The sequence below is a fragment of the Rosa chinensis genome, chromosome 1 (genome assembly GCF_002994745.2).
Source record: "Rosa chinensis cultivar Old Blush chromosome 1, RchiOBHm-V2, whole genome shotgun sequence".
NCBI lineage: Eukaryota > Viridiplantae > Streptophyta > Magnoliopsida > Rosales > Rosaceae > Rosa > Rosa chinensis.
Window position 1 is genome coordinate 62,611,977 of NC_037088.1, and position 17,797 is coordinate 62,629,773.

A 17,797-nucleotide genomic window follows, 5' to 3' on the forward strand; every position below is an offset into this window, starting at 1 on the left:
GTCAAAAGCTGGGAAAAAGCACGTTTACCAAACGCACACAGGTCATGTGCTTATAAGCAGGGGAGCAGAAAAGCCCCCCCAAACGCACCCTGGGTTCTGGTTACTGTCCAAACAGGGAAGGTTGAGTACCTCAAGTTCTGAAAGACTAGTCTTTGACTGAACTCCAAATATACTAGCATGCAACTGCCCCTACACATGGTCTTGTACTCACTCAAATCCCAAGTCAATCAAACGGTCCAAACCCAACACCCAATTCCCCTTCTTTTCTGATATTCACTTGCACATTTCCACCCAAGAAAGCTAAAACACCTTGTCCTCGCCACCTTCTCTTAGCTCAAGACAGAACAAGCTTCTCTCTCTCTCTCTGCAAAAACAGAGAAGAAGAAGAAAGAAAATCCAAGCTCCACCCAAAAAAATGGCCATCACAGTTTTCCTTATCACCTTGCTATTTTTCTTCACACACCCACCGCATGTTTATGGAAACACAGAGCTGAGAGCACTCATGGACATCAAGGCCCTTTTGGACCCGCCGAGTCTGTACCTTTCTTCATGGACTGTCCATGGAGACCCGTGTGACGGGTCGTTTGAAGGTATCGGGTGCAACAAAGCGGGTCGGGTTGCCAATATTTCATTGCAAGGAAAAGGGCTATCTGGGAAGCTGTCTCCTGCCATTGGAGAGCTCAAGGATTTGACTGGGATTTACATGCATTATAACTCTTTGAAGGGAGAGATACCCAGAGAGATTGCCAACTTGACTCAGCTCAGTGACTTGTATTTGAATGTCAATAATCTAAGTGGAGAGATTCCCCCTGAGATCGGAAACGTGGGCAGCTTAGAAGGTTAGCTCTAAATTTTTCAGCAAGTTTTTCATTTTGATGTTCTTTAAGCTTGTGATTATTTAGTTTTTGATTGTGTAGACCCACTTTATAAGATTTTTGTGTAGCTTTGTAAGCTTTTTTTTGTGAAAAGATTTGAACTTTGTTTGTTTCACAAAAAGAGAGATTATTGGACCGGTTCAGAATAAATGGGTTTGCTTTGTTTGAACAATAGGACTATTTTGTTCAGTTTAATAGTCTGGGTGGTGAAAGATTTGGACTTGTTCGTGTATGTGTCATGTGTGTATCTAAATTTGTTTTTACTCTCTGCAACCTTATGGTTTTGTTTCCAGTACTAACAATAGTAAAACAATTTCTACCAGTACTATTTGCTTTTGGTTTTTGGATGCAGAAGATTTTAAATTTATTTGCTTTATTTTTCATCAATGAAACAATACTTTATTAGCAATATTTTTTTTTCATTCAAAGTGGTTTATTTGGTAGCCAAATGCTAGATAGGAAATTGAATGCATGGAGTCAAGAACACTCAATTTGTTGTCTGATTTATGTGTTTTTTTTTCCCATTTTCTTACATGTTTTTCTATCACAGTTTTAATCTTCCTGATCTGGGTTTTGTGTTTGCTTTTCAGTTTTGCAGCTTTGCTATAATCAGCTAACTGGAAGCATACCAACACAGCTGGGGTCTTTGAAGAACCTTAGTGTTCTTGCTCTGCAGTCCAACCAGTTAACTGGTGCAATTCCAGCAAGTTTAGGAAACTTGGAAATGCTAATGAGACTGGATTTGGGCTACAACAACCTCTTTGGTTCTATTCCCATGAAAGTAGCTGATGCACCTTTGCTTGAAGTTCTAGACATTCGGAATAATACCCTTTCTGGCAATGTACCTCTTGGTAAGAATATTGTATGACCTCATTTCATCTTTAAATCACTTAATTGTGAAAGTTTTTACTCATCTTTACTATATTTAATGCAGCTCTGAAGAGACTAAATGATGGATTCTCTTATGAAAACAATCTGGGATTGTGTGGAGCTGGATTTATGTCCTTAACAGCCTGCAACACTTCAAGTCATCTAAATGCAAGTAGACCTGAACCCTTTGGATCAACGCCAACACGAGCTATCCCGGAGACTGCAAATGTGCAGTTGCCTTGCAACCAATCTCGGTGCTCGAATATGTCAAAATCCCATCAAGCATCTGTTGCTGTTGTTGTTGGTATTGTTGTACTAACAATTGCATTATCGGCTATAGGAATTCTACTCTTCACACAGCATCGTCGCCAGAAACAGAAGCTTGGGTCCTCATTTGATGTTTCTGATACCCGCCTTAGTGTTGATGAGGCCAAGGCGAAGGGTGTAGCTCACAGGAAATATGGCTCTCCCCTTATGAGCCTCGAGTATTCTCACGGGTGGGATCCTTTAGCTGATGGGAGGAATTTAAGTGCATTTGCCCAAGACGTGTTCCATAGCTTTAAATTCAATTTGGAAGAGGTGGAGACTGCTACTCAGTATTTCTCCGAGGTGAATCTATTGGGAAAGAGTAACTTCTCTGCTACCTATAAAGGAATATTACGAGACGGGACTGTTGTGGCTGTTAAGAGCATTGGAAAAACTTGCTGCAAGACTGAGGAAGCAGAGTTCTTGAAGGGGTTGAACATGTTAACCTCACTGAGGCATGAAAATTTAGTGAAATTGAGGGGATTTTGTTGCTCAAGGGGCCGCGGAGAGTGCTTTCTCATTTATGAATTTGTTCCGAATGGAAGTTTGCTGCGATATCTTGACATCAAGGAGGGCGACAGCAATGTTCTTGAATGGTCAACTAGAGTTTCTATTGTGAAGGGCATTGCTAAAGGTCAGTTTTTAGCTCATTTATTTTGAAGCTTCATAACAATAAAAATATAAAATACATTCATAGAATTACTATTATCTGGCAGAGTTATTTTGTACAGGTTATATACTTGTATAAGTTTCCTGGTTCAATCTTGAATGCTTATGTTTTCAGAGATGCATCTGTAGCCGTAAAATCCTGTTTTCTCTGTGCTGAGTTCCGCTGTCTATGTGCAGGTCTATCTTATTTACATGGATATAAGCCAAACAAACCTGCTCTTGTTCACCAAAACATTTCGGCTGAAAAGGTGCTGATTGACCAGCGATTCAACCCCTTGCTCTCAGATTCCGGACTGCACAAGCTTCTTACCAATGATGTTGTCTTCTCAGCACTCAAGGCCAGCGCCGCTATGGGATACCTAGCTCCAGAGTACACCACTACCGGACGATTTACAGAGAAAAGTGATGTTTATGCATTTGGGGTGCTTGTTTTCCAAATTCTATCTGGGAAACGGAAGGTGACCAACTCCATGCGTCTTGGTGCTGAGTCGGGCAGATTCAAAGACTATATCGACCAAAACCTCAATGGTAGGTTCTTTGAGTATGAAGCGTCCAAGCTTGCAAAGACTGCTTTGCTTTGCACCCATGATTCTCCAATTGAGAGACCATCTATGGGAGAAGTTGTTCAAGAGTTTAGTAATTGCAGCAGCTGTCTCTGATTCCTCGGTGGAAATTTTCATCCATTACCTCAGTAATAGGTAATGGGCTAATAGTTAGCCGGATAAATTAACTGCTAACTTCGGTGGATGGTTCGTGGACTACATGATGTATAATTTATGTGTCCTTTTTCTTGAGGACTAAGCTTTGTTGTGATTTGTGAATGTTGTAGGCCATTGTTAATGTAGTCTATTAGCAATGCATGTGATGTTTTGGGAAGATTTTCTCATGTATGGTAGCCATTGAATGTCTACTCTATTAAGAGGTGATTTTCCTCCCCTCCACAACCTAAATCTATTTCTATTTCGCTTGTCAAACTTATGCGGAAGAACCATGGTGTTTAATAGAACTCGTCCAAAATCAACTAATGTGTGCATGGATAGGGCTTCAAAAGTTCCTCTGCTCTTGCCCAAACAAAAAAAAGGACCTTCAAAGACTTGGCTTCATCCCCAATGGCGTCTTCTGCCAAGAGAAATCGAAAGGGAAAACGACCTGCTGTTCCGGAGGACTCTCCATTCTTCTGCTTAAGAATTGTTAATGTTGATGATATCAAGGCCGGAAAGAAGGTTGTAAACTCTCTCAAAGCTTGTGACTTTATGAGCTGAAACATGCATTTGCTTCAGTTCTGATCTTCTTTCTTTTTGGTTATCTCTCTATGCTCTCTCTCTCTCTCTCTCTCTCTCTCTCAACCTTCTTTCTCTTAGTTCTGATCTTCTTTCTTTAGCTTGAAAGATGAAACCTTTACATTTTCCACCCCTTTCATAGGAACATACTTATTAATTTCACCGCTCGTTAATCTTGAGAGTTGAAAGTTGAGAACTTTACATGTTAACTTCTTGATTTCTGCTTGATTTTCTTGAAGAAAGAAGAAGAAGAAGAAGAAAGAGGATCTGCTTGATTTCTGAACTTTTTGTAGCTAAAAAGTTGTAACCTTTCCCTTGTTTTTTGAAGGAACATACGTTTACTTAATTCATCTGTTTGTTAATCTTTAAAGTTGAGAACTTTACATGTTATCTTCTCATTTGAAAAACAGAGAGAGGAAGAAATTACATTGTTTGTACTGTCTCTTGTAAAAGAACATAAAGATCTTGTTTTATCCTTCTGTTCTTACTTATTTTGCTCTTGTACATCCCTTGGTTGTAATAACTTTGTGACTTTCTGCCTTTCGATTTGGTCAGAACTCAGAAGTGAGAGAATTCTGATTTCAATGCTTCTTATGATCATTTGTTGCTAGGTGTACATTTGCAATGCAGGCATCATATACACAAGCTCCTAGCACTAGGCTCTTAGCAGCATTGTAATGATTTGGGGCTTGTTTTCGCCATCGAATCTAACAAGTTTTCAAGTTTTTTACTGGGTTTATATTCCCTTGGCCTTGACTTTTAGCTGTATCCTTATTTGTTTGTGGCTTGTTTTGGCAATCTTACTTGAATCCACTGTTGTTCAATTTGTGGCTAAGTCTAAGTTTAAACATATGTACAGGAACTTCGGGCCGCAGCTGTGAAGAAGTATGGAGATCAAATGGGAGATCACATATTCCTCAAGGTTCCAAATTGTGGAGAACCTTGGAAAGTAAAGTTGAGAAAATCACCTAGTGGTAACCAAATGTGGTTAGAGGAGGGATGGGAAGCATTTACCAACTTTTACTTACTAGAACAAGGTGACACCATGGTGTTCAACTATGAAGGCAAACATTCCCATTTCCAAGTACGCATCATTGGTTGGGATGATATGGAAACTGACTACCCTAGACATGGTATGTATATATCCAGTGGGATCCAGCTCCTCTGCAGTGCAGAGGGTGTGCAGTTATGTAAATTTACTAAAATCTGGAGCTTCCAAGTGATCTAATGTCTAAAACATAGCCACATCAGCTCATATCATTGGGTCTTTTTCTTCTCAACTTTTCTAACGCTGCCGTTAACTCCTTGAAGACGAAAAACAAAAAAATTCGAACGAACGAAGAACTGACGAACTGGGATTTTCTTCAGATGCAGTTGCAGTAGAGAACAAATTAAGAACACAAATGCTAATGATCACCATTAATTCCTTAAATTGTTTCATGAAATAGGACCTAATATAAAATTATAAATTATGGCAACCGCCTTAATTCTCATGCCATTTCAAAACAGAGGTTGTTCATTACCATCTTCATTTTCCCAAATCCACGAACAAATATGGGTAATAGACTAACAGGAGCTTTAAACCAATAAGCTTCAGGTATATTTCAATGACAAATCCCTCTAATACCTTTGGAGAGTTTTCATCTCAACCTTCAGGTCTTTTTCACATGCTAATACTTTGATTCCAAAAGGCAGAGGAGGAAAAAGAAAGGAGAAGGAGAAAAAAGACGATAGAGGGGAATCAGGGGATAGATAGAATTCAGTTCGGATTTTAGGGTTTTTTTTTTCCCTCCTTGTGGAGTTGTGGTATTTTAACGACGTTAAGATTCATTTGAGAAGAAGAAAAGTCTAAAAAACAATGTTAGCTTATGTGGCACAATTAAATTCATTAGATTAGAAGGAGGATTAGGATTTTATGAAATTTAGGTAAATTAACTTTAGAGGATCCAAATCCATATCGGTGTATGATAATGCTCTTGTACTTGTATTACTTTGGGTTACAACTTTTGTCATTCAGAGATGTATGGACATCATTGTGTTGAATTATTCATGGGAATTAACAGGAGACGAAGTCAAAGCCATGGTAATTTCCTCTGGATCCTCTGCTGATGGACAGGAAAATGAAGCTAGAGTCATTGTGATTTCATCCGGATCCTCTGCTGATGATCATGAAAATGAAGCTAGAGCAAAATAAGTAACGAGTCTTTTCATTCGGATCCTCTAGTAATGCAACTAATGTAAAAATGAGTGTTTCGGTTGAGTTTGAGTGCAATCTTCATGTGTATATATTCCTCTATCACAGGGAATTAGCTTCATCTATAACTGAAATTATAAATTTCTACTCTTCTTTTCCGAACTATGTGAAGCATTCCTCTCAATCCAGAAAAAAGAAAGAAAAAAAAAAGGAGCCACTCTGTGAGATGGGCTTCCTTTTGGCTTTGAAATTAATATTGAAATGAGTGCATCATCTTTGAATCATTTAACCAAAGACGCTTTCAGACGAAAAGTAAACAAGCAAGGTTATTCAAGTTTTCTTGTTTAGTCAGTTTGACACTAACAAAATTTTTAGACATAGTACTTTAGCTGACTGGCTCAATTTGAAAGCTGACCATGAAACCTTACCATGATGATTAAGACCAAAATCCGATTCCTAATACCTTTCAAGTGACCTGCAAAACTCAATCAAACAAAATTTCATGGTCTGAAATTTTGAAAAGACAATACAAACCATGCCCTCGTGCTCTTGTTAATAACCGTCCGGTACATCTCACTACAGCGGAAATTCAATATACATCTAAAAAGTTGATTTCTCGTCATCTAAAGCCTATGGCTTGGTTGGAATGGATTATCATTTGGCTGAAATGGATAAACTATTATGTATTGAGGCAGATGATGTTCGCTTTATTGGAATATGGGGAATGGCTTGTGTTGGAAAAACAACCACTGGTAGAGCTGTATATGAAGACATTGCAGGTCAGTTTGAACACTACTGCATTCTTGAAAATGTCAAGGAAGATTTCTACACAAGTACACATATGGTGCAGTGCATATGCAGAATAAACTTTTGTCTACAATGTCCAGGTCTTGGGGCATTTAGAATCCTTAGAGGTCTTGGGGCATTTAGAATCCTTGAGAGGCATTGAAGTAAAGGTGAGTGGTATAAAAACACTCCCTTTCTCTATCTTACGTTTGAATAATCTTAAAAGATTATTATGTAATGAAAGTAGAGAAATGATGGCGCCCTTTTCGTCATGGCCATCATAGGTGCAAGAGGATTCTAGTTACTCTCATCTGCTACATCTTGATTTTTTTAAGTGACTGCAATCTGTTGGATTTATCGGATGGTATTGCTCATTTGTCTTTGTTGGACTCATTGAAGTTGTGCAGAAACAATATGGAGAACTTACCTGCAACTATGGACCGACTTCATCGTTTAAGATTTCTCCAAGTGGATGGTTGCAGTAGACTGACATCAATACCACAGCTTTCATCCAATGTAAATCACATATTTGCTAATGATTGCAGAGCGCTCAGAGCAGTTGCAACTTCAAAGCCTTACCGTCATACGAATCTGAACTTCACATTTTCTAATTGCTTGCAGCTGGCACAAAAGAATCAATTTACAGAGATAGTGGAAACGCATCATTCTCAACATCAGGTTTTTGTTCTATTCCGCTCTCACTAGCACAAACCTTGACACAAATATTTTATTTACAATTACAATGTTAACCGGAATGAAGCTGCACTGTTGTTTACTTGTTTTCGTTGAATAGGGTAACCATCCTCAATATCTTTCATTTTATATGTCTAAGTGTCTTCCTGGAAGAGAAGTTCCAGATTGGTTCTACAATCAGCGTACAGGATCTTCAGTAACTGTGCTGCTACCACCGTATTCGTTCCATAAAAAGCTTTTGGGATACGCTATATGTGCCGTTGCTGATCATAACTTAAAGGGTTCGTGTCTGCTCCCAATTCATGCATATGGTCTGTGTTATTGTACCTTCAAATGAAATCATGGTGAGCACAGTTTCACTTTTTTTTTTAATGTTCGTGGTGGTCCTGTGGACAGCCTATATCTGCATTTGTGAGCTGTCTATGATGCTCATGGGAGGGAGTGAACCAGATGATGAGTGAACATCATTTGGTCACCACACTTGCTGGTGCAGGAACATTGACAGTCACTCTTAAGTTTCTATGGGCATTTACCATTATTATCTGTTTTTTCTTCAGCAAAACTCTAAACATTTGTGGTGGCAAAGGCCAACTTGGTAAGAATTTATGATTTATCTGTCCTGTTTCATTAGGACTAAGCTTTGTAGTGAATCTTGTCTACGAATTTATCATGCAATGCTAATTTTATCATGCAATGCTAATAGACCATTGTTAATGTTGTCTATTAGCAATGCATGATAGAATGTTTTAAGAAATCCCTTCAATCAAGGTCGTAGCAATGCATTGAATGATTACCGTGTTAAGAGAGGTGTCTTTTTATGCACAGAGCTGATAATATTCCTTACGAAATTTGGTTATTCTAAAGTTGGTTATGGAAGAAAGTTTAGAGGGAAAACCTTGACCACTAAAAAGGATGAAAGATTGAGCAAGGGGTTAAGTTCAATCCTTATGGATCATATGAAATTTTACAAATTGAAGAGTAAAGACTAGCACTAGCTGAAGGGGATAATAAGGTTCTCTACTCAATATTGGTGATATACTGATCCTTGCTTGCCTTTGATTTTTATGAGTCAAGCCACAAAATAAATTCTTAAATCAATGCTCGGAAGCTTTTGCTTTTCTTTCTAGTTACCTACTAGTTCTTGTCTATGTATGCGACTCTTGTTATCAGTAATAGTACTGGTAAAACATGCTGCCAGATTAATAAGGCAGAGTTGTTCTTGAAGGGATTGAACATGTTAACCCCATTGAGCGAGGCATGAAAAAGTAGTGAAATTGAGGGGATTTTGTGACCGGGGAGAGTGCTTTCTCATTTATGAATTTATTCCAAATGGAAGTTTGCTTCCATATCTTGAAGTCAAGGAGGGAATGTTCCTTTTTTTTTTGGCAATAGACAGCAATGTTCCTGAATGGTCAATAACTAAAGTTTCTATTGTGAAGGGCAATGCCTCAAGGTCAGTTTTTGGCTTCTAATTTTTTTATTTTTTATACTTCGTAACATTACTCATAGAAGTACTATTATCTGGCAGAGTTATTTCGTACAGGTTAACTTGCTATAGCTTATATACTTACTTAAGTTTCCTGGTTCAGTCTTGATTTACGTTTTGGAAAATGCTTTGGATCCCAAAATTCCATTCAAAAAAACCATCCCAAATGACATGACATTGACCACATCAGCCTTAATGAATCTCAAAATATTCAAGCTGTCATTTTTTTTTAAATATATTTAAATTAGTTTATTTATCTCTAAGATATTAAAAAACGGAAGAAGAAAATGCGGTGAAGTTAATCAATCTAACAAGCGCGCAAACTCATGTCTTGATAAACCCTAAAAAATACAAAACTCATCATCCATATATCGCAGCCATCTATCCACAACCAGTAAATTCTTTGTTCTATTATAAAAAAATAAAAATAAAAGAAGAAAGAAGAAGAAGAAGAAGAATAAGTAAATTTGTTCTCTCTTTTAATTTCTTGAACCAATCCAGTGGATTCAAATTTCAAAACAAGTTGGTTAAATTAACTTTTGTATTGATTTGTATCTTTCTTAATCTTTTATTAAGAGCTAACTCACAGTTTTTCATCATAATCCCTTGTGATTATGATTTACAAAGCCAATTTATGCCTTGTGGTTGCTATATTCATAATCATCTTCTTTATTTTGGATTTTCATACGCAAGACCTTTTATTTATTCAAATCCTAGATGATTTTTCGTCCCTTCAGTTCCAAATTTTGGTGCAGCGTGAGATGAGGATAATGATGACATGTGGTATATGAGAATATCCCTGGTATTTGAAGATCAATTTTTGGGATTGCAGGGAAGCATTATTTTTCTCATTTAATATAATATTAAGTAATTGCATATATAATGGAAACTATATAAATGAAAATTAATTGACATAATTACATGTTGGAAATAACTATGAATGATGTGGCAATGCCACATTATTTGGGATTGAAATTTGGTATAATATTTTGGTGTCTCTAGCACCACACTTATGTTTTTCAGAGGTACATATATATGTATAGCTGTAAATAAAAGAAAAGAAAAGAAAAAACAGATATTTCACGAATGGAGGTGACTCTTTTGGAGTGAGTTCCTGATTTCTCTCTGCTGAGTTCCACTATCTTTGCGCAGGTCTATCTTATTTACATGGATACAACTCATACAAGCCAAACAAACCTGCTCTTGTTCACCAAAACATTTCAGATGAAAAGGTGCAGATAATTGATAAATTTGCAAGAGAGAGAAAGAAACAGTAAATAGTAAGATTATATATCATCCGTAACAAACCAACTGGGCTAGTCAAACAACTAAGTACCGATCATTTTACCTAGTTTTTAAGAGAGTTTCAGAAATGTGGATCAAAGCTAGATTTATTATGAATTCGAATGATGGTTGATGATACCATATTGTTGTTGGCCACAGTTAGTCATAACCATAAGTTCAAAATATATTTCTATCGTAAACCAGGAGCTCTGGCAGGTTTTAGTTTTAGACTTGAAGCACCTGCCAATCTATATACACCAAATGCAGAATCAGATCTGCAAAAAGGCAAGTCTGCCATGATAGTGATCTCAGAGACTCGACCTTACAACATAGAGCATCTCAGCATCATGTATTCTTTTCGCATCACACGGTCGCACCTGCTTTTAAGTAAAAATGTGGATGCGTTTAGGCACCTTTTGAGGCTCTCGCTCACCGCTCACCGCTCAACACTCAGCAGTACAGTGTCAACAGGTAAGCATAATAAACGTCGCTCTTTATTCCCAAAAAAAAAAAAAAAAAACGTCGCTCTAATCCCAGTAAGCCTAAAATTCCTAGGGTTTTTTTTCTCACTTACCTTATTAAATTTTTTTAATTCCTTCTTATCCGAAACACTCTAAGTCTTCCCTAATACTCCATTAAGTTTTTTTTTTTAGACCATTTTACCCTCACTTCTTTGTTACTTAGAGAGAGAGAAAAAAAAAAACCACAGGAGACTTCGTCAGAGCCCGGTTACTTGCCATCAGATTCAGGCCAACTTTTGTTGGAATTCGGTCACCGGTTACTGGATTCCGGCCAACTTTCGTCAGATTCGGGTCACCGGCCGCCGCCCACCTGACTTTTCTGAAAATCTCGCCTGAGTCCCTTAAAAGGTCATCGGAGATTTCATAGGTCGCCAGAAAGGTTTATTGCCTCCAATAGACGTCTATTGCCCCCGAATAGATCGACGTTTATTGGCCCCCAATAGACAGGTAATAAACCTCTATTACCCCTCAGTAGACGTCTATTGCCCTCCAATAAAACTTTTGGTCGCCGAAATGAGAACTAATCTTCCTAAAATTAGAAAATAAAACTTTGATTAAAGAAAAAAAATGAAGAGATTATATCAATTCAAAACGTCTATTGCCCTCCAATAGACATCTATTGCCCTCCAATAGACATCTATTGCCCACCAATAGACATTCAAAACTTTTTTTTTCTTTCCTTCTGCCCCATTACTTAAAAAACAAAAAACAAAAAGAACAAAAAAAAAAATCTGATTTAGGCACCCAAAAAATGTTCTAGGCACCCACACATCTTCTCCCTTTTGTGAAGTCGTGAAGACGAGCCACCGAAGCTCGCTCCGGCTTCTTCTCGTCGGCGCCACCGTAGGTCGCTCCACCTCGACCCTCCCCTTATCACCTCCCTCTACGATCAATCCCCGCCTGCCACGTCCCCAGCCTCACTCTCGCTCCTTCGTCCCCTCTAAATCACAGAGGATCAAACCTCTCCTTGGCCACAGTTGTAAGGGCGTCCTCTACTCAAGTTTCTCAGATGTAGCGGTGAGGTCGAATCGGAAAGCAGAGTCGAGCCGTCGAGGAGGTAGTCGTCGTCATCGTCTATGAAGCCGAGTCCGGTCTCATCGCTGATAAAATGTAAATCGGCTCTCTGGTGCCTCAGTGCTTGCACCAACACTCCTGCAAATTTGTGAGAGAGAGAGAGAGAGAGATCGATGGCATATGGTTAGTTTATTAATTTGACTGAGGGTAAAATTGTCTTTTTATGTTAAATTGAGTAGTTGGGAATAAAAATATGTTGATAGGGTAAGTGAGATAATTACTTATTTTGGTGATTTGGGTCAAGGACCCAAAAAAAAAAAAAAAAAAAAAAGATAACCAAGTTTGAGTAGAATATAGTTTTTTTTTTTGATCGAAATGAATAATTTCATTAATAAACGAAGATTACAATGAGGATGGGATCAAGAGTTTCATAGATAGAAGTACTCTGTCCACTTCAGACTTCACACCCGAAGTCTATACTGACACACTGGTGGAGCCAAAACGGCCCCGACTCCAAACACACAAAAGGTTGACTCAACTGCAAGGCTTCCTTTGCAAGACGATGTGCAACTTTATTGCAATCACGTCTCACAAATTGCCAACTGCAAAAATTAAAAAACTGAAATAATTGTTTAACTTCATCTAGAATATGTCCCTCCGAACTCAGATTGTCATTTGTGTCATGCAAAGTGTTCAGCACTGTCAGAGAATCCCCTTCCACCTCTAAATTAGTAAAACCAACATGTAAAGCATACCGGAGACCATGCAATAATGCTAATGACTCCACCGCTCTAGGAGATATATTACCTATTAGTGGAGCAGCCACAGCACTTTTAGCATGCCCTTATGATCCCGAAAGATAGCCCCAATTCCACTTACTCCATTTTTTACATCTGTAGCCCCATCAAAATTCATCTTTAAAAGACCTTGTGCTGGCGGTTTCCAATTCACAACCTCCTGATTCGTCGACCCTTCAGACAATTTTGTTTGTGGCATCTATGCAATAGCAGAACAAAATTGCAGCTGCCACTCCTTTGAAGCTTGAACAAGACCCTCAAAATGCAGAGTCTTCTCTGCATGTCGCTGCAAGTTCCTATTCCTCCACAACCACTAGACAATAAAACCAAAGAGAGCCAAATCATTACCGACAGCTATACGTGACACATGTGAGAATAAATCCATGACAGAAGGTTCCGTCCATGTTTTATAGACTTCACTTAAAAAGGTCATCTTCCAAACATGTCTAGCTGCAGGGCATTCCCAAAAAAACATGAATAGTAGACTCACAAGCAGCCCCACACTGCCAACACGATCCATACATAGTTATTCTCCGTTTCTGTAAGTTCTGACCACACTGGAGGAAATTGTGAAACGCCCTCCAAAGTAACAACTTAATCTTGCTTGGAACATGAAGCTTCCAAACCTTATTCCACACCTCTGGAACCATAGAAGAGCTACACCCGGCAATGTTCCCATTCTTCTTCTCCTGCAATGCACAAGCTACCCAGTAACCAGTTTTAACTGTAAAGTTACCATTCTTAGTAAAATGCCAAATTAGCTTATCCGGGATTGATCTCAAACCCAATTAAAGGCATTGCCAGAATTGTCTCAGCTTCATGTGCAAGAAAGAGTGATTGAATTAGAGGGACGTTCCATGCTCCCGATTCAATCAAAAGATGTTCCATAGTCCAATCATCTGGTATAGGCAGGGGAGAAACAACTTTAAAACGTGATGGGGTAGGTAGCCATCGATCGCCCTTTATGCTAACCCTCCTCCCATTGCCAATGCGCCATCTAGTTCCTTGATCAAGCACCTGCTTACCCCACAATAGCCTTCTCCACACTGCTGAGGGAGTAGTCCCCAAAGAAGCATTTAAGAAACAAGTCTGTGAAAAGTATTTTGCTTGCAAAATCTCACTTACCAAAGAAGTTCTACCCCAGAAAATGCGCCAAACCGTTTTTGCAAGCATCGACTGATTAAATGCCCTTAAGTTCCGGACACCTAGACCTCCTGCCTCCTTACTTGTACATAAATACTCCCAGCTACTCCAATGAATACCTCTCACACCGCCGTTCTTTCCGCACCAGAATTTGCTCACTTTAGACTGGAATTTCTTACACACCCCGATTGGCAATTGGAACACACTCATGGAATAAGTGGGAATAGCTTGAGCCACTGCTTTGATTAAAACAAGCTTACTCGCTTTTGAGAGGAACTTCCCTTGCCAACCTTGCAAATGCCTATCCAGTCTTTAGTTCAGCTTTCGAAAAACATCTGTTTTATTTCTACCAATTGTTGTTGGGAGCCCCATATATTTTTCATGGAAATCCACCACCGGAACACTTAGAAATTCTTATAACTCCGTTTGCAAATCTTCAGGGACATTAGGACCAAAAGACAACGCTGATTTTTGAAAATTAATCCTCTGTCCAGCTGCACTCTCATACAATAACAAGCATTGCTTCAGGGAGATACAATCTTGGATGTTAGCATTCATGAAGAGCAAACTATCATGTGCAAATAGGAGATGAGAAATAGATGGTGCAGAAGGAGTAACTTTAACCCCATGAATCATTCCCATTTCATCTGCACGATGCAACAGACCTGACAAACCTTCAGATACGAGAAGAAAAAGATACAAGGACAAAGGATCGCCCTGACGGATGCCTCTAGTTGGTGTAAAGTGCCCAACCAGTTGACCTTTCCAAAGAATTGAGAAAGAAACTGACTGAACACATTTCATAACCAGAGAAACCCACCTGTTGGCGAACCCTAACTTCTTCATCACTTCATTGAGGAAAGGCCATTCCACCCTAGCATACGCTTTACTAATATCCAATTTCAGCACCATCTTTGGCTCCTGAGTTGTCTTCTGAATACGGATGGTATGAACAGTTTCAAATGCTGCAATAACGTTATCTTGAATATTCCGACCTGGAACAAAAGCACTTTGAGTGCTTGAAATAATATCTGGCAGATGCTTCTTCAACTTGTTAGCTAAAACTTTAGAGACAAGTTTATATACTGTGGAGCAGAGACTTATGGAACGAAACTCTGTCACACTCTTTGGACTTGAGATTTTTGGAATCAGAGAAAGAAGATACTCGTCTAACTCCTTTCCGTCATTCAGAACACCCAAACAAAACTCACAAACATCATCCCCTACCACAGGCCAAAAGGATTTGAAAAACAGAGCTGACATCCCATCCAATCCGAGCAATTTTGTCGCCCCCATATGTTTCAAAGTCAACTCTACTTCCCATCTTTCAAACCTTCCAAGCAGCTTACTATTTACTTCCTCTGTAACCCTTCTTGGGATCGTATCGAGAACCAACTCCAAGTTATTGCAACCTTCCGATGTGTACAAGTTAGAGAAATAGGACACAAAAGCATTTTGAATTAATAGCTTCCAAATCCTCACACCAGGTCCCAGTTTCATCACAAACACCTTGTATTTTATTTTGTTGACCGCGGCCCTTAGCCACAGCATGGAAATTTTTTTTGTTCTGATCCCCTTCTTGTAAATATTGAATTCGGGATTTTTGTTTCCAAATGGACTCCTCATATTCAGCGTATTTTTCTATCTCATGTTTAATCACTTTACGCTGTCTTCTATCAGCTTCAGAGCATGCATCAAGTGGGAAGTTTTGCAACGACGTTTTCAGTGCTGCGATCTTTCTGGGGATATGAGCGACCACCTTCGAATTCCATTCTTGCAATCTCTCAGCACAAAACTGTAGTTTAGAATACAGAGAATCCAAAGCCTTCACCTCCCAAGCCTCCTTCACTATAGCGCCACAGTGTTCTTCTTTTACCCAAAAACTTTCGAAAAGAAACCGTCGTTTAGAACGCTGTCTTTTTGGTAACCCCACTCCCAATAAATCAAACAGCAAAGGTAAATGGTCACTCGCTCCAACCTCCAAATGAAATACATGAGAGCATCTCCAACAGAATACTTATTTCAAAAAAAAATTGAAATTTAACTAGTTTTAGGCTAAGTTTGATCTCCAACAGACTAGCTAAACAAAATCTAAATTTAGCTTTAACTAAAAGACCTAGCTATATTTAGCTAGAGAGGAGAGAGAATTTAACTAAAAGTTAAATTTAACTTGAGTTTTAGGTATTTGCTGGAGCATAACTCAATATTCAACTAGCTATATTTCAATTTTAGCTACTTTTAGCTATCCAGATAGCTATCACTGTTGGAGATGCTCTGAGCATTAGGTAAGAGATCATCACAGTAGGATTCAAGAAACCAGTCTAATCTTTCTGCAATCGTACCATTACTCCACTCCAAGTAAAATTAGGCCCTGTAAACTCCACTTCCTTAAAGGCACAGTCATTTACTACTTCTCCAAACCTCTCCATCTGACACATGAATATAGTTAGGGATGTGTCTTCTGAGTAATCCGAAAAAATAATGTTTTTCCTAATTATAAGAGTGAATAAAAAACCTCGTGGAATAGGGATAGCTACTATAGCTACATATATAAAGACCCTGACCTCGACCCTTTCTAATTGTACCCGTCTCCCTTATTATTTTCGACTGTCACTATCTATCTGTTTTTCCGGCCACCACAACCACCATGAGATATCTTACTTTATTCCATGTTTCGCAGCAACACAGACCCTACCCGATCTGCGCCGTTCCGATCACATTCCACTTCTACAAGTATAACGGATACCAACGTGAGATTGATCCACCGCGAGACCTTAGTACTGTTTATATTAGCCGAATAACTTTTCAGTACTTACATGTACTTAGAGTCCATCCCTCATCCAATAGGACTGCGGATCTACGGGATCAGATTGCTACGCTCCTCTCCGACTCTATACGTGTCACAGAAGAGGACCAGTCAACTATAATTGAAAAGATATTTCAGGTGCTTGCCCCGGACCCCGAGCTTTGTATTTTTGTTGATGTGGCGGAAGTGACTCTGCAGATAGCGGATGACATTGACGCGGTTCTTGCAACGGAGTCCTTAAGAACATATATTCCCAAGCTTATTCCGGCAACTAAATCATCTATTGAAGGTTTGGAGAAAGTAGGGCTTGATAGCTTGGAAATCAAATCTAGTATTGAACTGACACCATCTTGTGTTATTTGTATGGAGGACCTTGATTACTCTGCAGAAGAAGGAGAGGGGGTAGTTGATCCTGATCATAAACGTCATGGGATCCTGATCACTCGCATGCCATGTTTGCACTATTATCATGAAGATTGCATTGTTCGTTGGCTGGAGATCAATCACAGGTGTCCCATTTGCCGATACCCAATGCCAACTGAAAACCCAAACCCAAACCCAACATTGTAAGCTAGGCTGCATTAGCTTACAATGTGTTATATATGCTGATGCATCAAAGCCGTAATCGATGAACTTTTTTTTTTTTTTTTTGCCTCTTTCTGGTCATGCGAGCTTTGATGTTCCCAACCACATGGTTTCAACACTAATAATTATTTGTATAGGTAAGGTTTGTGGATTATCGACGGGATTATAGGTTAATAGAGAAGCAATATTTCGATTACAACTATACTAATTGCTTCCATGAGTTTTAAGGTTCTCCCCCACTAACCTATATAGCTATTTGCGAGTGTTTATTTATCTCCTATAAATTCTTAGGTTTGGTAGAAAATATCTAATTTCGTGCCTGACCAATGGAGCTACCTATACTCACGTTTGATGCTTCCAACTGCTAACTTCAGTGGATAACTAAAGGAGTTTATGATCTATCTCATGCCACTACTAGAATTTTTGCCTTAGACATCACAACAATTACATCGGTGAGGAATTCACGCGATGTAAAAAAATGTCATTAA

General features: G+C 38.8%; 3 protein-coding genes across 3 annotated transcripts; all 3 read left to right on the forward strand.

Annotated features, from left to right (window-relative positions):
• The first annotated feature begins 154 nt into the window (after positions 1 to 154).
• LOC112202011 (BRASSINOSTEROID INSENSITIVE 1-associated receptor kinase 1) lies at positions 155 to 3,598 on the forward strand. The gene is made up of 4 exons (XM_024342946.2): positions 155 to 839; positions 1,466 to 1,726; positions 1,810 to 2,685; positions 2,898 to 3,598. The coding sequence occupies exons 1-4, from the start codon at positions 416 to 418 to the stop codon at positions 3,377 to 3,379; spliced, it is 2,043 nt and encodes a 680-aa protein (XP_024198714.1). The 5' UTR covers positions 155 to 415; the 3' UTR covers positions 3,380 to 3,598.
• Positions 3,599 to 3,799: 201 nt separating this feature from the next.
• On the forward strand, positions 3,800 to 6,361 carry LOC112191519 (B3 domain-containing transcription factor VRN1). Its single transcript, XM_024330884.2, has 3 exons — positions 3,800 to 3,943; positions 4,860 to 5,133; positions 6,064 to 6,361. The coding sequence occupies exons 1-3, from the start codon at positions 3,830 to 3,832 to the stop codon at positions 6,192 to 6,194; spliced, it is 519 nt and encodes a 172-aa protein (XP_024186652.2). The 5' UTR covers positions 3,800 to 3,829; the 3' UTR covers positions 6,195 to 6,361.
• A 10,204-nt stretch (positions 6,362 to 16,565) lies between these two features.
• Positions 16,566 to 17,294, forward strand: LOC112171635 (ERAD-associated E3 ubiquitin-protein ligase HRD1-like). Its single transcript, XM_024308795.1, has one exon. The coding sequence runs from the start codon at positions 16,566 to 16,568 to the stop codon at positions 17,292 to 17,294; it is 729 nt and encodes a 242-aa protein (XP_024164563.1).
• The last annotated feature ends 503 nt before the right edge of the window (positions 17,295 to 17,797 follow it).

Coding starts and splice junctions, on each gene's coding strand:
- LOC112191519 (XM_024330884.2), top strand. CDS start 3,830: ATGGCGTCTTCTGCCAAGAGAAATCGAAAGGGAAAACGACCTGCTGTT. Junction 3,944..4,859: donor ATATCAAGGCCGGAAAGAAG/GTTGTAAACTCT, acceptor ACATATGTACAG/GAACTTCGGGCCGCAGCTGT. Junction 5,134..6,063: donor AACTGACTACCCTAGACATG/GTATGTATATAT, acceptor GGGAATTAACAG/GAGACGAAGTCAAAGCCATG.
- LOC112202011 (XM_024342946.2), top strand. CDS start 416: ATGGCCATCACAGTTTTCCTTATCACCTTGCTATTTTTCTTCACACAC. Junction 840..1,465: donor AAACGTGGGCAGCTTAGAAG/GTTAGCTCTAAA, acceptor TTTGCTTTTCAG/TTTTGCAGCTTTGCTATAAT. Junction 2,686..2,897: donor TGTGAAGGGCATTGCTAAAG/GTCAGTTTTTAG, acceptor GTCTATGTGCAG/GTCTATCTTATTTACATGGA.
- LOC112171635 (XM_024308795.1), top strand. CDS start 16,566: ATGAGATATCTTACTTTATTCCATGTTTCGCAGCAACACAGACCCTAC.